The following is a 23,085-nucleotide window of genomic DNA, read 5'->3' as shown; positions in this document are numbered from 1 at the left end:
AACCTGCAGGCAACAGAACCCTACCCACTCCCACTGGCCTGCAGGCAAGAGGACAGAGTACTCCCACACTGACCTGCAAGCAACAGAGCCCTACCCACTCCCACACTGACCTGCAGGCAATAGAGCCCTACCCACTCCCACAATGACCTGCAAGCAACAGAGCCCTACCCACTCCCACACTGACCTGCAGGCAATAGAGCCCTACCCACTCCCACAATGACCTGCAGGCAATAGAGCCCTACCCACTCTCCCACTGACCTGCAGGCAACACCACTCTACCCACTCACACCACTGACCTGCATGCAACAGAACCCTACCCACTCCCACACTGAACCTGCAGGCAAGCAAGCCCTACCCACTGCCACTGACTTGCAGGCAAGCAAGCCCTAACCACTCTCACATTGAACTGCACGTAGAGCCCTACCTACTCACTCACTGACCTGAAGGCAACAGAGGCAGAGCCCTTCCCACTCCCACTGGCCTGCAGGCAACAGGACAGAGTACTCCCACACTGACCTGCAAGCAACACAACAGAATCCTCCCCTCTCAGACGAGCCTTTTGCCGAAGCACCTGCAGGAGGCGCTGTCACCAGGACACGTTACGCTGAGTGCATACGGGACCGTTCCTGTCGCTGCGAAGCCTACACCAGGACCGGAGGTCACCTCTAACGCGCCATGCCGGATCTCATGCGCTACAGGAACAGCTCTACAGACTGCGGAGGCACTTTTTTTTTTTTTCCTATTTAGGCGACCATGTTTATTTTGGGCAAAAAGTTTCTCATCTTGCAATCTTCCCGAATACAATATGGCCACACATAGCTCATGTAGGCGGGAGGATTGGCGATTACAGTATGACGCCGGCGGAAGTGGAGTGCCGGGCAGGTGGGTGTGCGCATTGCAAGCCATGAATTCCGCACATCGCCCCATCACTGTGCACAACTTCAGCGAGAAGATCTGCGATAAACTCATCCACTTCCATGTGATGGGCCTGGATGACTGCTTCTTCCTGTGGGTCGGGCTCTCCGCCAGTCTGTCCAATCTAGCTGTAGCCATGTGCAGCAGATTTGTGAGTGTCCCCCCTCTGTCGCTTTTATTTAGATGTAGAAACATGGATGACTAAACATATACATTGCATGAGTTATATGGTCCGTTCTTGCTGCTCTGTGTCACCCAAACTTTTTTCGGTGCTTAATACATTGGCCATTTGATACCTTGGGTCACATTTTATACGTACAAAAGCAGAAAAAGCAGGTAAAAAGGGACCTTTTCACCTACTTTTGGAGAAATTAAGTTTTGGGACCCTTCATCATAAAGGTAACACATGAAATATCTCCTGCTTACCTTTCTCTCCCGATGTGGCCCGCTGTGCCCATACACTTGTATCACATATCTCCTGCTTACCTTCCTCTGCCAGAATGGCCCGCTGTCCCCATACACTAGTATCACAGATATCTCCAGCTTACCTTTCTCTCCTGGAATGGCCCGCTGTCCCCATACACTAGTATCACATATCTCCAGCTTACCTTCCTCTCCTGGAATGGCCCGCTGTCCCCATACACTAGTATCACAGATATCTCCAGCTTACCTTTCTCTCCCGATGTGGCCCGCTGTCCCCATACACTAGTATCACATATCTCCTGCTTACCTTTCTCTCCCGATGTGGCCCGCTGTCCCCATACACTAGTATCACATATCTCCTGCTTACCTTCCTCTGCCAGAATGGCGCGCTGTCCCCATACACTAGTATCACATATATCCAGCTTACCTTTCTCTCCCGATGTGGCCCGCTGTCCCCATACACTAGTATCACATATCTCCAGCTTACCTTCCTCTCCTGGAATGGCGCGCTGTCCCCATACACTAGTATCACATATATCCAGCTTACCTTTCTCTCCCGATGTGGCCCGCTGTCCCCATACACTAGTATCACATATCTCCAGCTTACCTTCCTCTCCCGATGTGGCCTGCTGTCCCCACACACTAGTATCACATATCTCCAGCTTACCTTCCTCTCCTGGAATGGCGCGCTGTCCCCATACACTAGTATCACATATATCCAGCTTACCTTTCTCTCCCGATGTGGCCCGCTGTCCCCATACACTAGTATCGCATATCTCCAGCTTACCTTCCTCTCCCGATGTGGCCTGCTGTCCCCACACACTAGTATCACATATCTCCAGCTTACCTTCTTCTCCTGGAATGGCCGGTGTCCCCATACACTAGTATCACAGATATCTCCTGCCTACCTTTCTTTCCTGATGTGGCCCGCTGTCCCCATACACTAGTATCACAGATATCTCCAGCTTACCTTTCTCTCCCGATGTGGCCCGCTGTCCGCATACACTAGTATCACAGATATCTCCTGCTTACCTTTTGTCTCCCGATGTGGCCTGCTGTCTGCATACACTAGTATGGGACCTAAATTCATCAAGCTCCGAAAATACAATATATTCAGAGCTTGACTGCGGGAGCATTCGCACACATTTCGGATCCTTCTGCCGGACGCTAGGGCTTTGTACGCCTTTGTGAACTCTAGTTCACGCAGGCGCACTATCGCTGCAGAGTCAGACTCGGCAAAGATAAGTTTCACTGGCAGTTAAAATGTTTGGGGAGACCGCTTATTTTCAGATTAGCGCTCTCTGCCCGGACCTCAAAAATTAACATAATGAATAGACCACTTAATGTGGCAGACGTTTTCTGAGCATTAACCACAAAAAGAGCCCACCACGGCTAAGAGTAAAACTAGGTACACGCTATACAGTTTTGACAGTAATCGTGTGATCATCCTTATTAATTATCAACAAATTGAGCAGCTGTCAAAGACATGCAAACAATAGAAAATAGCACTGTACACTAGTCCTATTATAAAGATAAACCATGTATAGTAGACAGTAACCAGCATGATTGTATCTTCAATTTATTACACAATAAATTCAAGTTCTAAAAACGAAATAAAAATATACTATAAATCCCTAGAGGATAAGACAATAATTGCTGATATACAATACACGTTGAGTCTCCCATATCCAAAATGCTTGGGACCAAGGGTATTTCGGATATCGAAATATTCCGTATTTTGGAATAATTGCATACCATATTGAAATGTCTTCGGAATAGGGCCCAAATCTAAACACAGAATGCATTTATTATTCATATACACTTTCTACACACAGCCTGCAGGTAATTTTATACAATATTTTCAATAATTTTGAGGGCTCAAACAAAGTTTGTGTACATACATGAAATTAATTTGTTTCATATACACCTTATACACACAGCCTATACGTAATTTTATTATTTATTTTTAATAATTGTGTGCCTTAATAAACTTTGTGTTCATTGAACCATCAAAAATTAAAAGTTTCACTATCTCAGTCATGCAAAAAATATTCCGTATTTGGATATGGGAGACTCAACCTGTATATGTAAAATGATGAATACAATCACTAGCAGAGCTATCTTTCAGCAGGAACAATCAGGAACTCAGGCCTCTGAATCAGGACCGTCCCTCCTACTTTTTGGAGCGGCCTCTTGGCCGCTCGCATAGCTGTGGGTGACCACCCACAGCTATAGCGAGCGGCCAAAATGATGGTCGCGATGGTCAAGACCATTGCGACCATCGGGCTTACGACGAGACCCCCTTTGGTGCGAGACCCATAACGACGGCTTGGCCGTCGTTATTCGGGTCTCGCGCATGCGCACGACTGAGCCGCCTCCGTCATGCGCACTTGGGCAACATCGACCCGCTTGCGAGCGGGTCTGAATTAGGCCCTCAGTCCTGGGACAAAATGTATTCTCCATTAGATAAGTTTCATTTTAAAGGCCCTTTTGAGTGCCTTCTTTTCTAAATACTTTTTTATATATATATAAAATAATTTTTTCTACTTCAGGGTCCATATGGTATCCACAGGATACCTTGGGTATAGGTGTGACGTCAATCATCGGGCACCATAGAGTTAAGCTTTCAGCCTCCCAGGATGCACTAGGGTCCCCCTCCTATACCCCGCCCCCGAGCCAAGGCACCTCAGTTTAGTTTGGTGCCCGGCCGGAGTCGGGTGCACCTGTTGGAGTGGGGGCTAGAAGAGCCCCTGAAGCTTTTTCTTCATGCAGCTGTGGCTGCACATCTGGATGAATAGCATGTACAGTCAGTCCTGACGTCCATGCTGTCTTCCCTACACCCCCGCCGGTACCAGAACACCGGTACCGATCCGGGGATGCTGGTGAGCATCTGGGGTCACAGCTAGCGGTGACCCCAGATGTTCCGGACCATGGCCGGATTCAAGGGGGACAGCAGGTAAGCAGCGGGGTCCCGCGGTGGGTCCCCGCTGTCACATGGTCCAGAGTCCCCAGGCAGGGGGCTCCCTGGGGACTGGCTGCAGCGTGGAGCCAGGTATTGAACCTGCGCTTCCACTACCCCCTGGGACAGCGGACAGCAGCAGAGCGGTAGCGCTGCGGCGTCCCGGGGGTTAAATGCATGCCAGGGGACCGCGCCTTCCCTGTCTCACAGCCGACGCCTCCCCCGCTGCACACAGCCCTCTCTGCACACTGCCGACTGGTCCTGTGGCAGCGCTCCTCTCTGCTCCTCGGCGGCCATCTTTCCAACGCATGGTGAACGCTGCTGGAAGCGCTGGACGGAAGCATCGTGGTCTGGGTCCCCCCGCATACCTCTCCTCCGATTTGGGTCAGGTCTGTGTATGCTGTGCTGTGTCCTACCAGGCCCTGTGTCTGCGTAGTTGAGTGATCAGCGCTGTTAGTGCAGGAATTGATTTTTCTTTGCATTGTATGTGACTGTGCTAGCGCTGCTGCCTGTAACTTTTCTTCTAACTGTCAGCTTTATTACTGTCCCTGTCCTTTCTGCTAAGCCCTTGTGGTGCGGTGCTGCAGGGTGGTCTCTCGCCTATTTAATATATAATTGGTGAGAGGGGTCACATACTTAGTACCATCATGTCTGCACCGGTACAGGAGCCGCCCTGGGCTTGTTTTGCTCAGGCGCTTACAACCTTAGTGGGCCAGTTAGCTCCGCAGCCCGCGTTTACGCAGATGGGTTTGTCCCAGCAGTCAGTGGTGTCGTCACCCATGCAGGGTTTCCCACGACAATTGGTGGTACCCCACAGTCTCCCTATTTCCCCGCTCCCGGTTTCTCAGGAGCCGTCGTGGGTTAACTCCCTGACGAGTTCGGTACAGCACTTGTCGGATGTGTTGCAAGGGGAGTCTGTGATGCGGCCACATAAACGGCTGGTGGCGTCTCTGTCGGCTCCTTATGAGGATGACGAGGGGACGTCTGATGATGGGGAGATTCTGGATCCTTACGATCAGGAACCTCTCCATACTAAGGACGCTGACGCTAAGTCCAGGGTATATATTCCTGGACTTATTCGGGCAGTCCGCACAGCCTTGGTGATTGAGGACGAAGTTCCCCCAGCGGCTAAATCAAAGTATGCCTTTTTTAAAGATGTGAAGGGCGATGCCACAGTCTTTCCTCTTTCGGGTCAGTTAGCGGACCATTTAGAGGAGGCGTGGAAACAGCCTGGCAAAAGATACCAGCCGCAGAGGCGCCTGGCAGTGGCTTATCCGTTCGCGGATAATTATTTTGCAAAGTGGGAATCCCCTCCACAGGTGGATTCTCACGTGACCCGTCTTGTCCGTAGTGCCACATTGCCTATGCCATCCATGTCCTCCCTTAAGGATGCTACGGACCGCAAGGTGGAGATCTGCCTGAAGTCCGCTTATTCCCTTGCGGGGGGGGCAGCACGGCCGGCTATGGCCATTTGCTGGGTTGCCAGAGCGATGGAGCGCTGGGCGGATTCATTAGAGGCGTCTTTTGATTCCGACTGTCCGGCCGAACAGGCGGAGTTGATTGGTAATCTCCGTGATTCGGCCACTTATATCAAGGAGGCGGCCTTAGACATTAGTACTGTGGTGTCTAGAATTTCTTCAGCAACGGTGGCTGCTCGTCGCACTTTGTGGCTGCGATCCTGGAAGGCGGACGCTGACTCCAAAATGGGTTTGGAGGCGTTGCCATTTACTGGAGAAGTTCTCTTCGGTCTGGATCTGGACAAGATTGTGGCCACGCTGGCGGCAGCCAAATCGGCTTGTCTCCCGTCGGCCGCTGCTCCTTCTGGTTCTGGACCATCGTCCTTTCGGTCTTATAGGGCCCAGGGCAAGCCCAAACCACAGTCTTTTCCTCGACAGGCTGGCCCTAAGAAATCGGCCAAGCCCCGGAAGCAGGCTTGGAGTACCAGACGTCCGGCCCCTAAGCCAGATGACAAGCCTGCGGCCTGACGGTCCGGGCCTCCCTTTGGGGGATCCCAAAGTGGGAGGCCGCCTGCTGCAGTTCGCCCAGTGTTGGTCGGTCACTACGACGGACACTTGGGTTCTCGAGGTGGTCTCCCACGGGTACGCCCTCTCTTTCCGGCACAGACTCCCGGCTCGATTCTTCACCACGGGTCTACCATCAGACCGGAACAAGGCTACGGAGCTGCGGAAGGTATTGCACACTATGCTCCAGGCTGGAGTTATAGTGCCTGTTCCATTCTCCCAGAGGGGCCAGGGTTTCTATTCAAATCTTTTTTTGGTACAGAAACCCAATGGGTCGTATCGTCCGATTCTCAACCTCAAGGCTCTCAACAAGTCTTTGCGGGTTCCGAAGGTTCGGATGGAGACCCTACGGTCCATCATTCTGGCACTGGAACCTGGGGACTACATGGTGTCATTGGACATACAGGACGCTTACCTGCATGTCCCTATTCTTTTGCGCCATCAACAATTCCTCAGGTTTGCAATCCGCAGCGACCACTTCCAGTTTAGGGCGTTACCTTTTGGCCTGGCGACAGCACCACGTGTGTTCACCAAGGTGATGGCGGTCATGGCGGCTTCTCTGCGGCTGCAGGGAGTCCGCATGTTGCCGTACTTGGACGTCCTTTTATTGGTGGCAGGATCTCCAGAGCTCCTTCTACGCCACTTGGACCTGACCATTGCGCTACTGCAACGGCACGGCTGGCTAATCAACTGGCAGAAGTCCACTCTAATCCCGTCTCGGCGGATTCTGCACCTCGGAGCCTTATTGGACTCTGAACAGCAAAGGATCTTCGTGACGGGGGAAAAGATCTCTGCTTTACAGTCGGGGGTGCGCAGTTGTCTGCACAGCCGCCGGGTGTGTCTACACTCGGCGATGAGGTTACTGGGCTCCATGGTGTCGGTGTTCGACATGGTGGAATATGCCCAGTTTCACTCCAGACCTCTGCAGCACCTGATCCTGTCCACGTGGAACGGGCTGCCTCAGTCTCTGAAGTCCCAGACGATTGTGCTCACCCCGGAGGTTCGCCTGTCCCTTGCCTGGTGGTTACAGATGACCCATTTCAGCAAGGGACGTCCGTTCTGGGTTCCAAATTGGGTACTGTTGACAACGGACGCTAGTCTTCGGGGCTGGGGAGCAGTTTCGGGTCCACACTTGTTCCAGGGCAGGTGGACGCCGACAGAAGCGGAGCTTCCAATCAATATCTTGGAACTCCGTGCGGTCTTCAATGCTCTCCAGCAGGCACATCGGGTTCTCCAGGGTCGCCCGGTACAGGTCCAGTCGGACAACGCTACCACCGTGGCCTACATAAACAGGCAAGGAGGAACCCGAAGTCGGGCGGCTCTCGTGGAGGTCTCTCGGATCCTGGTATGGGCGGAGCGCAATCTTCCGGCCATATCAGCGGTCTTCATCCCGGGAGTGCTAAATTGGGAGGCGGACTTTCTAAGTCGCCAGGACGTTCATCCGGGGGAATGGTCCCTGCACCCGGACGTTTTTCAACTGCTGGTGGACAGATGGGGTCTTCCAGAGATCGACCTCATGGCGTCCCGGCACAACAACAAGTTGCCGGTGTACGGGTCTCGCACAAGAGACGAAGGGGCGTCTCTGGCGGATGCTCTGTCCGTCCGGTGGACGTTCCGGTTCGCATACCTGTTCCCTCCGGTCTCCCTTCTTCCACGGGTAATCGGAAATTCAAACAGGAAGGAGGGACGCTCCTGTTGATAGCTCCCGCGTGGCCCAGACGGCACTGGTTCTCAGACCTTCAGGGTCTGTCCGTGGACGGTCCTCTGCGGTTGCCGCTACGACCGGACCTTCTGTCACAGGGTCCTTGTCTTCACCCGGACCTGACTCGGCTGTCTTTGACGGCGTGGCTGTTGAGACAGCCATGCTGAGGTCCAGGGGGTTTTCCAGCTCTGTGGTGCGTACCATGTTACGAGCTCGGAAGCCGTTTTCCGCGAGGATATACCATCGCGTGTGGCATACGTTCTTCCAGTGGTGTTGACCGAGAGGTTATGCACCTCGGGAATTTCGTCTGTCTCGGATACTCGCCTTCCTACAAGTGGGACTAGATCATGAGCTTCGCCTTGCTTCTTTGAAGGTACAGGTTTTGGCCCTGTCTGTCTGGTTTCACCGTAGGATTGCTACAATCCCGGATGAGCGCACCTTTATGCAAGGTGTTCTCCGCATTCAGCCGCCCTTTGTTCCACCTGTGGCGCCTTGGGATTTGGTTGTGGTCCTGAGGGCTCTCCAGGGACCGCCGTTTGAACCACTAGGCTCAGTGGATCTTAAATGGCTAACAGCTAAGACTGTTTTCCTTCTGGCTATTGCTTCGGCCAGACGTGTTTCTGATTTAGGGGCTCTTTCTTGTAAACCCCCTTTCTTGGTTTTTCATGGGAACAGGGCAGTGCTCCGCACTCGGCCCGAGTTTCTTCCCAAAGTTGTTTCCCAGTTTCATGTTAACGAGGAAATCGTTGTTTTCCGGCCTTTAACTCACCTGGTCTGTCAGTGGGTGAGGCCTCTTTGGATGTCGTGCGGGCCTTAAGGACTTATGTTGACCGCACTTCTTCGTTTAGGAAGTCGGACGCCTTGTTTGTCCTCTATGGCTTCCGTAAAAAGGGTTGGCCTGCTTCATAGCAAACTTTGGCAGCCTGGATCCGTATGGCTATTTCTGAAGCTTATCTTCATGAAGGCCTGTCGGTTCCTCCTTCTGTGAAGGCTCATTCCACTAGGTCTGTGGGTCCCTCGTGGGCAGCTCGACGTGGTGCCTCTGCAGTCCAGATCTGCAAGGCTGCCACGTGGTCCTCTGTCCATACCTTCGTGAGGTATTACAGATTTGACACCTTCGCCTCTCAGGATGCTTCCTTCGGGCGGCGGATTCTCCTTTCTGCACAGGAGCGTCCCCACCCTTAAAGGATACTGCTTTGGGACATCCCCAAGGTATCCTGTGGATACCCTATGGACCCTGAAGTAGAAAATGAGATATGGTAAAAACTTACCCTTGTTATCTCTATTTCTACGAAGTCCATAGGGTTCCACAGGACTCCCGCCCTGTCGCATCTGTGCTGCAGATGGGCTTTGCTCTGGTCACCGGTTTTTCCGTCTCCCTCTGGTGAGAATGTGATTCTTGTGTGTGTCCAGATCTTTTTTCTCTCTCTTCCTTCTCCTCCTCCGGCCTTTGGCTTGGTAACTAACTGAGGTGCCTTGGCTCGGGGGTGGGGTATAGGAGGGGGACCCTAGTGCATCCTGGGAGGCTGAAAGCTTAACTCTATGGTGCCCGATGACTGACGTCACACCTATACCCAAGGTATCCTGTGGAACCCTATGGACTTCGTAGAAATAGAGATAACAAGGGTAAGTTCTTACCATATCTCATATTATTTGTTTTTATAGCTCCACCCATAGTTCCTGGAGCTATTTTTCCAGAGAGATGGCCCTTATCACTAGTAACTATGCTGTTACGCCCTAAGATTAATTTTAAACAGTCAACACTTCAGTTGGATCTTCAAATGTTCAGGTGGCCTCTTAGATTTGGCTGCCTGCATTTACATCATTTTGGACAGCTGTACAATAGATTACTGAAATAATTGGTCTTTGGCACCATCTTCTGGATTTTCCCAAAATGAATACTAACAATAGACATAATATTAACAATATTGTTACTACAGAAATAGATTCTTCAAGTTAGCACAGATTTCCGAGGCACTAGATTCTGTTATGTTCTCAAATATTTATTACCAGAATGTAGTGGTAGGGTGAGACAAAGCAAAGCATTAGGTGTAGCACAGGTCTTACAATTTAGTGTCTCATCTGAGGCCCTTTTAAAAAAGAAAATGTGTTTGTGGTACAACGTTCATCATTCTTGTGACTAATATATCTCATTTCTTCACTTGATGTGGTAACCGATTTGTTTTCGTGTGTTTATTCCAGGACTCTGTACCAATGTCTACATTGATTCTTGGTGACAAGTCTGACACAACTTCAAGTTCCTTTGCACAGAGACTAGGTCTGTATCAGTTACTCCCATGTATTAGTGCTGGCACACAGTTATGTCTTGTTTACCAACTTCATTCAATCCCTTTGTCTACATTTTCCACTAACATTAAAAGTGAACCCAAAATTGGAAATCCAGTCCCATTCCTTACCACTATAATTTTACTTCCCTGATTTAACAGAACAGCCAATGTCTGCAATAGGTCTGGAGATGCTCTCTTCAATCCTTCCATGGATCATATGTAACATGCTGCATTTTGCTGGCCCCAGTTGGATTTCAGCAAGATAGTTGCTACATTTAAAGCGGCTATTTTTTTTTTTTTTTTAAGCAGAACCAGGTTGTTGGTTAAAACTAATTGTTGATTAAATCTAGTAGCAAATTGCAGCCCATTACATATGGACCTATGTTAGTCAGCAGCACGGTACATTTAATGCTCATGACTCTATAAATCAAAGACTGAGTAAGTTTGTCTTTCGTAGAACGGTGCCTGAAAAAAAAATATCAGTTTGCAAAGTTGCATCTAAACAAGACACAAGTCATATGGAATATTCTGGCCGGAGAAGGGAAGTAGTGCAGTTTAATGCACAAAACCATATTTGACAAAAAAATGAACACAGCATAGCATCAGAAGTGCCACATACCAACTGTTAGGCGTGGTGGAGTGACTATTTGGGGTTGCTTTGTAACAAGTAATCCTGGATTTCACACATTCACTGAATCCACCATAAACTCATCTTGCCAGAGAACTCTAAAGGAAAATGTTAATGTGAATATCCACTACATGTGTAGAACTTCTGTAAGATTACAACATCGTAATAGTTCATCATACTGTGCAGTGGATAATGTGCCCACATTGAACGATATGTCGTTCAGTGCAGACACCCTCCCTCATCCCTGAACATTCACAACCTCTCTATCGGCAGCTTGGCCTGCATGTTCAGGCGGTGACAGATGCCGGCAACGACCAGTGGGAGCGCGCATCGCTGGTCGTTGCCGGCGTATTCACTACACGATTAATGAGCGATTGAACAATAACGATGATGTAATCGTTCAATCGCTCATTTTTCTTATGTAGTGGATATGTGCCTTTAGGCCGTCTGTCCGACAACTGAAGCTTGTCAAAATTGGATTTTGTAACAAGACAAGTATACCAGCAAATTTAGAACTGAATGGCTGTAATAGAATAATCATGACTTTGCCTTTTAAATGATTGTCACTTTAAAACAATGGGCAGACTCGCCAGGAACTCGCTGATGCCTGCATCCGTCAGGCTATTACATTTACCCTCTAATATCCATTCTGAATTTCCCTAGTTCCTACTGCTAAGTAATACTCTCATGAACAGGGCCCACACTACGTACCTCCTTAATTAAACTTGTATGTACTTCGTCATAATAATAAAACATATCTATAATAGACCGTCTGCTGCAGAGTTTTGTGGTCACATATAAACAAAGATTAGTTATTGCTGCAAAGAGAGAGTTCTACAAACTACTGAATCATGGGATGTACGGAAGTTTTCACACATGGCTTCTTCATGTTGGCCAACTTTTTCTTGAATAAACAAAAATAATAAAGTACAATCTGTTTGTGTTGTCACATGATGCGGACACTGCGCACTCCTCACAGGCTATACACTTTGCCCACAGCACTATTTTGTGTTTCCCAGGGGCAAATGTGGCCCACACTAGTTGGATATGCTAATACTACTAAATCTGCTCCCTTCTATTTATTTACAAAGTTTAGCACATGTTGGATGCAATGAAAAGTGATTTTTGTTGCAAGTAATCGATTTAGACAATATATTAATGTGCATCAAATAGATGGTCAGGGAGTGATCATTAGCAGATTATGTGGTAATAAAATAAACGTTATACATGACACAAACTGTAGTCTAACTTAACATGGCCTTAATGGGAAGATTCTAATAGCATGAGCTGCTTGTTTTACACTTAAGTAGACGATGCCTGTCCTCTACAGTTACACAACCCCATGTTGGAAACTCCCATTGGTAACACCTGTGTTCTACTTCCTTTCTTATAATCTTTAGTTTTCTGAAGTGATTCTCACACTTCTGTATAACTAAAGCTGGATACACACAAAATTTATTCCAGACATTGGGGTAGATGTATTAACCACCGATGCGGCATTGGGAGGGTTTGGGCGGTAAATGACAGGGGCAATATGCACCCGTCGTCATCGGCGCTGAGCCAATAGGCAGGGCTATGTATGAACGGTCGGTTCGAGGGACCGCTCTGCCAGCTGCAGCTATCGATATCGACAGCTGCAGCTTGGCGATGGCCTATAACCACAGCAGGGACAGAGCTGTCCCTGCTGCGGGGGTTGCTGGCTACAGAGCTGCACGTGGGATCTAGCGGTGCTTGCAAGATCCCGCGTATGCTCAGTGGAGCTGGCCGGGACTGAGACACAGCGCATCAGCACTAGGTTTAATGCGCTGTGGGGTATCGCCGGAGTGCTTCCTGCTTCGCCTCGGTTTAGATGAGAAGCAGGAAGCATTATAGCGGCACGATAAGTACAGTGTATGTTCTGACGACTGATTTCTGTGCAGCTTTTACAGGGACATGATCTTTCCTTCCAATCATTAGTAGGATTGGGAGAAACAATTGTATAGTGTGTACCCAGCTGAGAAATTGGACTCTATGATGGTTATTTGTGACCCTTCTGAATCTGATTTTCAACTTATTTGCAAGTTTAAATGAACAACAAACAAATGTGGATTTGGTTAGAGCAGATAAAAGTTGTTTTTTCTTTCTGACTTACAGCCATGAAAACCAAAAAACAAGTGTTTGCTAGCATCAACATCCCAAGCAGTGACAGCCAGCTTATGCTACTGATAGAGAAGAGAGTCAAGGAGGAGATGGAATCCTTTCCTGACAAGTTTTAAACAGACATGTTTCTGCTCTCTGAGGACTAGTAAGGCTGCGTGGGCAGGCCTGCAGCAGTTACTTTCAGACATGGTCACCGGAGACCAACAATGAGTAGCACCCGGGACATTATACTCCAAAGGAGTGCTTCCATATAAAGCAAGTGCAAGGTGATCTGATATTAAGACCCAACTGCATACCGTTTGCTTCTATTATCAGATTTCAGGGTAATTAAGAGTTTAATATTTTTTTTTTTTACTTTATGCAAAGAACTAATGCAATTAAATGTATGGATTCAATGTGGTATTTGTTTTATTGTTTCAGTTGCAGAATTAAACATATTTTTTTTGTTTGTTTATGTGATAAATGGACAAAAATGTGGCCTAGTTCTTAGGTAATCCATGGCAGCCCATATCATAGTACTCCCCAGATAGGGAAAGGACCTTTCCCTGTGTCCTAGCTACCAACCTATTTTACTTTTATACATTAATGTCAAACTCTTTGCCATATGTGTTAAACCATATCTACATGATTTAATACACAACAATCAGGCCCAATATAATACTATAAAGGTTATGGAATCTTCTCCAGCAGTGTTTCACAAACTCGGTCCTCAAGGTACCTTAATAGATCAGGTTTTCAGGATATCCATGCTTAAGCACAGGTTATACAATTATGTATGTCAGTCAGTTTGACTTAACAATGTGCGCAGGTGAGGATATCTTTCATACTTTGACTGTTCACATCTTGCGGACTGAAATTGGGTAACCCTTTCATACAGTATATCTGGGGATATAAAACTCAGACTGTTATATACTTATATACAGATGTAGAGAAGGCCTTCAATCGGGTAGATTGGTAATTCACAACGGACGTGCACATGGGATTGGGTCCTTCAAAATGAAGTCCTTCCATATTTAGGTACCCCCTGTCAGAATTAAGATCACTGGCAGTCTTTTGGAAAGTTATTGTATTGAATGGACTAGTGCTGCCAGTTGTCTTCATTAGATTTTGTACACTGTATGGTGGCCTTGGCTAGGACCGTTCGCCTCAGTTTAGTTACTATGAGCTTGCAATTGGGTGCAAAGCAGTTTAAACTGGCCTTATTCTTATGGAGGAATTCAAGAAATTTGGACAACACTCATTAAGATCAATCACAAAAATGCTCCACGCTGGGTGAATTAATATAATTAAGAATATGTATACTATGCTGGATTTTTTATGTACTTGTGACAGTGCCAATAAAGGTTAATAAAAGCCCCTCTAAAGTACATAGGCCCGAAGATAGAGGTGGACTACAATTATGTACATTGTTTGTAGGATATTACCGAGCAATAATGCTCAGCAGCACATTGGATTGGACCCCATTGGATGGTGAAAAACCATGGCCAAAACTTAAGAGTAAATACACTTAGACACCCATTCACATACTACCTTGGTTGACGAAGATTCCCGGACTCTTGCAATTTATGCCTGCTCCCCTCAATACTGTTATTCCTAATGAAGATTTCTTGCCAGGGCTCAGATCACAGACAGTGGAGTCATGGACTTGTGCAGGATTTCTCTGCGTGTCAACTTCTGGACAAGGTGGCAATTTGCTCTTTTCAGTAGATACCAAAGTCTTTAGTCACACCTACCTACTTTTTCTCAAGCACAGGTTGCTTATAGGTGCCTACACACTTGGCGATGTGGTAACGATGCGATATTGTGTCCAATTTCCCCTTGAACTCTCCCCGGCAGCTCCCCGGCAGTCGTGGGCACGATTTGGTGTTAAAAACTGTCCAATGTGACAAACGATCTATCGTGCCTCCTAACTATTCCAGTGCAGCGTGACTGCAAGTGTCAGATCTTGCCTACAGCACGGCAGATCTAAAGATGCAATGTACGACCTGCGGGGACGCGCATCGTGATCACGATTTGGGCATATTTTACACGATTTGTTGGCACGATGCCTCGGAATTGGGCAAATCGTGTAAAATATCGCTAAGTGTGTAGGCACCATAACACTTTGAGTAATCTCACATTGCAATACTATGCTTCTATTGTGGCTTTAACACATATTGGTCCTGATCCAGAGTTGGAAGCATTTGCTCCTTAACTGTATGCATGGAAAAAATTTATATAATGGCCATAAGTAGAGCTGTGCGTATCTTGCAATGAGCCCCCCCCCCCCGGCTATGCTTGGTTTGCTACTAAATATACGGTACTACAAAGAAAGAAAAACACGCCTATATCTAGAGGCACACCTCAGGATAATTTTAGGCAGTTTAAAATATAACTTTTAATTAATTTATAGCATAAAATCAAAAAGATGACAGACAACACGTATGAGCTGAGAAAATTCATTTGCATATGTCCTAGTTAACCACAGGAAATACAGCAATTAGTATCATAATAGAAAAACAGTGATGTAAAGAATGTTCATAATTAACTGAAAATAATGATTGGATAAGGTGAGAAAAATTCTTTGACAGTAATGATTAGTGATTATATTCATCACCTGGGTAAATATTGGTGAATATATGTGACAATACAAGAATAAAGTGTTAAACACACAGTTTAAAAACATATACACCTTCAACCAGACCAAAAATCCTTAATATGCAGATGGTTAATTGTTTAATGAGGCATCCCTCTAGCAACTGGGAATGTAGCTCTGTGTCAATACTAAGGTAGGTATTCTCAGGTAAAGTGCAAATTGATATTGGAGTGTAGATGATGAGTAAAGTAGTGTATTTGTATGCACTGGGATCTGCTTTCCCCAGTCTTGCCTTGCATCTGACTGGGGATGAGAGTCCCATGCAACGGCACAGTTAAGGAACTAAAGGGCTGTTTCTGCTGTCTACTGTGGTTCAGAGCTGAACCCTGTTGCTGTACATTGCAGGGTGTTGTCGTTAGAGCTGTGGCCGGTGAGAGAACTGCGGAAGAGAGCTAAAGTACCTGATAGGATTGTTGTAGTAAGTTCCCAGTTGGATATGGTCTGGTGGAGCGGGGGTCCTCTGTGCGCACAGAGGTACCACTGGAGTGGTGCCGATGCGCGTTTCGCCTGGGGCTTTTTCACAGGAAGCTCAGTGTTTGCTGGGTATAAATACTCCCAGCTGTGTATTCATTGGTCCTGCCTGTGTTGATTGATGGCTGCTTGGCCTGTTATATTCTATGTGGGCATAGTTCTATGCTGGGCTGGATAATCAGTGTTTGATGGAGCTATGGTTGTCTCATGCATAATATTATTATTATGGTTTAATACCAGATATTAAAATATGTCTTATTTGATATTTGCTTGCTACAGTAATCTAAAGTGTATAGATATGTCCTAAAGTCAACAAATTTATAAAATGGGTTACGGTTTGGTACATATTCTTTGTGCCCTGCTCATTTGTTTGAGCAGTTGCAGATGTATATGTGTGAAATGTAATGTCAGTTTTTAATAGATGAATTGTGTATCTCTCCAGTAAGGTACCTTCTTGATAATAGTAGTGCATATTTTCTGTATATTATTTATAGCCTGAGATGTGAATATAAATTGATAACATTAACGATTGGTGGAGCCCTACTCCATTACCTATATAGTAGAAGTTGCCCCAACGTTGCTGGCTCTAGTTATCTGGTCCCTCACTTTCCATCCCACCAGTATGTCACCTTTACAGTGTACTCAAAATTAGACTTGGATTTACTAGTTTAGACTTTCAACACCGCAATGCTGGGCATACACTACACAATTATCTGCCTGGTTGGAATGAAAACCTGGTAATGTATGGGAGCAAATGACAGTCGATCATATGGTCTTAAATACTGGAAAACGGACAAAGAAACAATTGTTCAAACTGGTTAAATTTGTGCGTTTTAACCAATTTGTCTGAACAACCATTTTTGTCTGTTTTCCAGTGTTTGTGAGCAAATGGTCGATTGTCATTTGCTCCCATACATTACCAGGTTTTCATCCCAACCAGCCAGATTGGACAGATATCTCGTCACCGTTAGTAATATAGCTGGTACTTCTGCAACTGCTTCAGTTCTCTTCCCGGCGCTTGTGTCTTAAATAGACAAGCTGCTGTGCAGTGTGCGTTCCGTCTTCGGCGTGATGGATGAGGTGGCATACAAAGAGTGTTCCCACTGCTCGGGCGATCTGTTTAGCACTGTGCTTTTCAGACCTGCCGGTGGCTTGGCGCTTGTGAATAGATGCAGGCTTTTTCCTTGAAGAGCGCACACTGTACAGCAGCTTGTCTATTTAAGGCACAAGTGCTGAGAAGAGAACCAAAGCAGTTGCAGAAGTACCAGCTATACTACAAACAGAGGCGAGAAGGCATCTATTGGGGTAGGGTAGGGATAGTCTCCTGAGGCATTGCACTACAGCAGCAGGAATCTCACCACCCCGCAAAAAGAGCTTTAACATTATTTCTACATCAGGGTCCATAGGGTATCCACAGGATACTTTGGGGTATAGGTGATGACGTCAGGCACCATAGAGTTAAGTTTTCAGACTCCCACAATGCACTAGGGTCCCCCTCCTATACCCCGCCCCAAGGCATGTCAGTTTCATTGGTGCCCGGCTCGGAGTCGGAGCACATTTTTAGAGGGCTAAGAATAGCCCCTGAAGTTTCTTCAAGGCAGCTGTGGCTGCACATTTGGGAGTACAACATGGACAGTCACTGCTGACGTCCATGCCGACTCCCCTACACCCCCGTCGGTACTGATCCGGGGATGCTGGTAAGTATCTGGGGTCATGGCTAGTGGTGACCCCAGATGCTTCGGACCATGGCCGGATTCAAGGGGAGCAGGTAAGCAGCGGGGGTCCCGCGGTGGGTCCCTGCTGAGAACATGGTCCACAGTCCCCAGGCAGGGGGCTCCCTGGGGACTGGCTGCAGCGTGGAGCCAGGTACTAACCTGCGCTTCCACTATCCCCCTGGGACAGCGGGCCGCAGCTGAGCGGCAAGCGCTGCGGCGTCCCAGCGGTTAATTGCATGCCAGGGGATCGCACCTTCCCTGTATACAGCCGGTGCCTCCCCCGCTGCACACAGCCCTCTCTGCGCTGCCGATTTGTCCTGTGGCAGCGGTCCTCCCCCAGGCCGGCCTCCTCTCTGCTCCTCGGTGGCCATCTTTGCATGGTGAACGCTGCTGGAGCTGCTGATCGGTGGCATAGTGGTCTGGGTCCCCCGGCATACCTCTCCTCCGTTGGTTTAAGGTGAGTGTATGTAGCGCTGTGTCCTACCAGACTCTGTGTAGTTGAAGAACAGCGCTGATAGTGCAGGGATTGATTTCTTCTGCATTGTATGTGACTTTTGCTGCCTATACTTTCACTTTCTACTGTCAGCCATTTTACTGTGCCTGCTCTTACTCTGCTAAAGCCCGTGCGGTGATTGCAGAGTGTTTCTCCCACTATACTAACAAGTATCAGTGAGAGGGGTCACATACTTACCATCATGTCTGAGAGTGAATTTCCTCTCCAGCTTATGTGTACTAAGTGCAAGGTACCAATAGCAGAGGGGGAGGGTAACGCGGAGGGGCTATGTTGGCAGTGTTATTTATTGGCGCGGCCAATTACTGTCACGGCTCTAGTACAGGAACCTCCCTGGGCTTGTTTCGCGAAGGTGCTTACAACCTTAGTGGGCGAGTTAGCTCCGCCACCTGCGTTTTCCCAGATGGGATTGTCCCGGCAGTCAGTGGTGTCGTCACCCATGCAGGGTTTCCCGAGACAACTGATGGTACCCCACAGTCTCCCTATTTCCCCTCCCCAGGTTTCACAGGAGCCTGCGTGGGTTAATTCTCTGACAAATTCAGTACAGCATTTGTCAGAGGTGTTACAAGGGCAGTCTGTGTTGTGGCCACATAAGCGGCCTGTGGCGTCTCTGTCTGCTCCTTATGAGGATGACGACGTGATGTCCGATGATGGGGAGATTCTGGATCTATCTGACCAGGAACCTCTTCGTACTAAAGAGTCGGACGCTAAGTCAAAGGTTTATATTCCTGGCCTTATTCGGACAGTCCGCACGGCTTTAGTTATTGAGGATGATGATCCTCAGGTGTCCAAATCCAAATATGCCTTTTTCAAGGATATTAAGGGTGACGCCACAGTGTTTCCTCTTTCTGGTCAGTTAGTAGACCATTTAGAGGAGGCGTGGAAACACCCCGGAAAACGGTATCAGCCTCAGAGGCGCTTAGCCGTGGCTTATCCGTTTGCTGACAATTATTTTTCTAAGTGGGAATCCCCTCCACAGGTGGATTCTCATGTGACACGCCTAGTCAGAAGTGCCACTTTGCCCATGCCTTCCATGTCCTCTTTGAGGGATGCTATGGACCGCAAGGTGGAAATCTGCCTAGAGTCCATTTATTCCCTTGTGTGGGGGGGGGGGGGGGGGCGCGTCCAGACCGGCTATGGCCGTGTGTTGGGTAGCCAGAGCTATGGAGCGCTGGGCTGATAGTTTGGAGGCGTCTTTGGACTCTGACTGTTCGGCTGAACAGGCCGAGTTGGTGGGCAATCTCCGGGATTCGGCCACTTACATCAATGAAGCGGCCTTGGATATCAGTATCCTCACCTCTAGGATTTCTTCTGCAGCTGTTGCTGCTTGTCGCACCTTATGGTTGCGATCTTGGAAAGCGGATGCTGATTCCAAAAAGGGCTTAGAAGGTTTGCCTTTTAATGGAGAAGTCCTATTTGGTCCGGATCTGGACAAAATTGTAGCTACGCTGGCAGCAGCCAAATCTGCATGTCTCCCGTCTGCTGCGGTCCCTTCAAGTTCTGGTACGTCGTCCTTTCGGCCTTACAGGGCACAGTCTTTTCCCCGACAGGCTGGGCCCAAGAAATCGGGCAAGCCCAGGGCACAGGCCTGGAGTACCAGACGTCCGGCCCCTAAGTCAGATGACAAACCTGCGGCCTGACGGTCCGGGCCTCCCTTTGGGGGATCCCAAAGTGGGAGGCCGCCTGCTTCACTTCGCCCAGTGTTGGTCGATAACTACGACAGACAATTGGGTTCACGAGGTGGTTTCTCACGGGTATGCCCTCTCCTTTCAACACAGGCCTTCCATTAGACCGGAACAAAGCCTTGGAACTGCGGAAGGTTTTGCACACTATGCTCCAGGCTGGAGTTATAGTGCCTGTTCCATTCTCCCAGAGGGGCCAGGGTTTCTATTATAATCTATTTTTGGTGCAGAAACCCAATTGGTCGTACTGTCCAATACTCAACCTCAAGGCCCTCAACAAGTCCTTGAGGGTGCCTCGGTTTCGGATGGAGACCCTATGGTCCATCATTCTGGCGCTGGAACCTGGGAATTACATGGTGTCATTGGACATCCAGGACGCTTACCTGCATGTCCCCTATTCTTTTGCGCCATCAGCAATTCCTCAGGTTTGCAATCCGCAACGATCACTTCCAGTTCCGGGTGCTGCCTTTTGGCATGGCGACAAGACCACGAGTGTTCACCAAGGTCATGGCGGCTCACCTGCGGATGCAGGGAGTCCGAATGTTACCGTATCTGGACGACCTGTTGTTGGCAGGGTCTCCAGAGTTCCTTCTACACCATCTGGACCTGACGATTGCAGTGCTGCAACGGCACGGCTGGTTGATAAACTGGCAGAAGTCCACCCTGACCCCGTCTGAGGATCCTGCACCTCGGGGCCTTATTGGACTCCAGGCAGCAGCAGATCTTTGTGACTGTGGAAAAGATGTCTGCTTTGCAGTTGAGGGTGCGCAGTTGTCTACAGTGTCGGCGAGTGTCTCTGCACTCGGCGATGAGGTTGCTGGGCTCCATGGTGTCAGTATTCGACATGGTGGAATATGCCCAGTTTCACTCCAGACCTCTGCAGCAATTGATCCTGTCCAAATGGAATGGACTGCCTCAGAGTCTAAGGTCCCAGATGATGGTGCTCACTCCGAAGGTTCGCCTGTCTCTAGCCTGGTGGTTGCAGATGACCCACCTCAACAAGGGTCCCCATTTTGGGTGGCGAACTGGGTCCTGTTGACAACGGACGCCAGTCTCTGGGGCTGGGGAGCTGTCACGGGTCCATACTTGTTCCAGGGCAGATGGACTCAGGCAGAAAAGGAACTTCCAATAAACATCTTGGAACTCTTCGCGGTTTTCAATGCTCTCCAGCGGGCACATCGGTTTCTCCAAGGTCACCCCGTGCAGGTCCAGTCGGACAACGCCACCACCGTGGCCTACATAAATCGACAAGGAGGAACCCGAAGTCGGGCGGCACTCGCAGAGGTGTCCCGCATCCTGGTCTGGGCGGAGCGCCATCTCCCGGCTATATCAGCAGTATTCATCCCGGGAGTCCTCAACTGAGAGGGGAATTTTTCGGCAGGACGTACATCCGGGAGAATGGTCTTTGCACCAGGACGTCTTTCAACTTCTGGTGGACAGATGGGGTCTTCCAGAGATAGACCTGATGGCGTCCCGGCACAACAACAAGTTGCCGGTGTACGGGTCTCGAACAAGAGACGAAAAGGCGTCTCTGGTGGATGCTCTGTCCGTCCAGTGGACGTTCCAGTTTGCCCATCTCTTTCCTCTGTTTTCCCTTCTTCCGCTGGTAATCCGGAAATTAAAACAGGAAGGGGATACACTCCTGTTGATAGCTCCAGAGTGGCCCAGGCGGCATTGGTTCTCGGACCTTCAGAGTCTGTCCGTGGACATTCCTCTGCGGTTGCCGCTGAGACCGGACCTGCTATCACAGGGTCCTTGTCTTCACCCGGACCTGACTCGGCTGTCTTTGACGGCGTGACTGTTGAGACGGCCATGTTGAAGTCCAGAGGGTTTTCCGACTCTGTGGTGCAAACCATTCTAAGAGCTCGGAAGCCATCCTCTGCAAGAATCTACTATCGTGTGTGGCATACGTTCTTCCACTGGTGTCGACCTAGTGATTATGCCCCTTGGGAGTTCTGCCCGTCTAGAGTGTTGGCTTTCCTACAGGCGGGCCTAGACGATGGGCTTCGCCTTGCTTCCCTGAAAGTGCAGGTGTCTGCCCTGTCAGTCTGGTTCCATCGTAGGATTGCTGCGCTCCCTGATGTGCGCACCTTTATGCAGGGTGTTCTTCGCATTCAGCCACCTTTTTGTTCCACCGGTGGCTCCTTGGGATTTGGCTGTGGTCCCGAGAGCTCTCCAGGGACCGCCGTTTGAACCACTGGGCTCAGTGGACCTTAAATGGCTTACAGCTAAAACAATATTCCTTCTGGCCATTGCTTCGGCCAGACGTGTTTCTGACTTAGGGGCTCTCTCTTGTAGACCCCCTTTTCTGATTTTTCATAGGAACAGGGCAGTGCTGCGCACTCGTCCTGGATTCCTTCCTAAAGTGGTTTCAAGTTTCCATATCAACGAGGAAATCGTTGTGCCGGCTTTTAACTCACCTGATCTTTCAGTGGGTGAGGCCACTTTGGACGGTGTGCGGGCCTTAAGGATTTATGTTGACCGCACTACTTCTTTTAGGAAGTCGGACGCCTTGTTTGTCCTCTATGGCTTCGGTAAAAAGGGTTGGCCTGCTTCAAAGCAAACTTTGGCAGGTTGGATTCGTATGGCTATTTCAGAAGCTTATCTTCATGAAGGCCTTCCGGTTCCATCCTCTGTGAGGGCACATTCCACTAGGTCTGTGGGTCCTTCGTGGGCAGCTCGACGTGGTGCCTCTGCAGTCCAGATCTGCAAGGCTGCTACGTGGTCCTCTGTCCATACCTTTGTGAGGTATTATGCTTTTGACACCTTTGCCTCTCAGGATGAATCCTTCGCGCGGCGGATTCTCCTTTCAGCACAGGAGCGTCCCCACCCTTAAAGGATACTGCTTTAGGACATCCCCAAGGTATCCTGTGGATACTCTATGGACCCTGATGTAGAAAATATGAGATATGGTAAGAACTTACCTTTGTTATCTCTATTTCTACGAAGTCCATAGGGTTCCACAGGACTCCCACCCTGTCGCACCTGTGCTGCAG

At 48.8% G+C, this 23,085-nt stretch overlaps 2 protein-coding genes across 4 annotated transcripts in view; one reads left to right on the top strand and one right to left on the bottom strand.

Moving 5' to 3' along the window:
• The window catches only part of ACD (ACD shelterin complex subunit and telomerase recruitment factor), a 69,761-nt gene extending 68,978 nt beyond the window's left edge, over positions 1–783 (bottom strand). For all 3 annotated transcript variants that reach the window (XM_088471708.1, XM_088471710.1, XM_088471711.1), the window contains exon 1: positions 517–783. The gene's annotated coding sequence lies outside the window, so the exon portion shown is untranslated. The remainder of the gene's footprint in view (positions 1–516) is intronic.
• PSMG4 (proteasome assembly chaperone 4) lies at positions 209–13,529 on the top strand. Its single transcript, XM_088471714.1, has 3 exons — positions 209–1,066; positions 10,223–10,298; positions 13,070–13,529. The coding sequence occupies exons 1-3, from the start codon at positions 806–808 to the stop codon at positions 13,189–13,191; spliced, it is 459 nt and encodes a 152-aa protein (XP_088327840.1). The 5' UTR covers positions 209–805; the 3' UTR covers positions 13,192–13,529.
• Positions 13,530–23,085: the final 9,556 nt, after the last annotated feature.

This window comes from Taudactylus pleione, unplaced genomic scaffold (genome assembly GCF_031769625.1).
Source record: "Taudactylus pleione unplaced genomic scaffold, aTauple2 ptg000116l, whole genome shotgun sequence".
NCBI lineage: Eukaryota > Metazoa > Chordata > Amphibia > Anura > Myobatrachidae > Taudactylus > Taudactylus pleione.
Note: the sequence above shows the minus strand (reverse complement) of the source record. Positions and strands in the feature narration are given on the sequence as shown.

Excerpts from the sequence above, each read along its gene's own strand:
- PSMG4 (XM_088471714.1), top strand. The coding sequence starts at position 806 with ATGGCCACACATAGCTCATGTAGGCGGGAGGATTGGCGATTACAGTAT. Across the intron at positions 1,067-10,222 it reads TAGCCATGTGCAGCAGATTT|GACTCTGTACCAATGTCTAC; the intron begins GTGAGTGTCCCC and ends TGTTTATTCCAG. Across the intron at positions 10,299-13,069 it reads TTCCTTTGCACAGAGACTAG|CCATGAAAACCAAAAAACAA; the intron begins GTCTGTATCAGT and ends TCTGACTTACAG.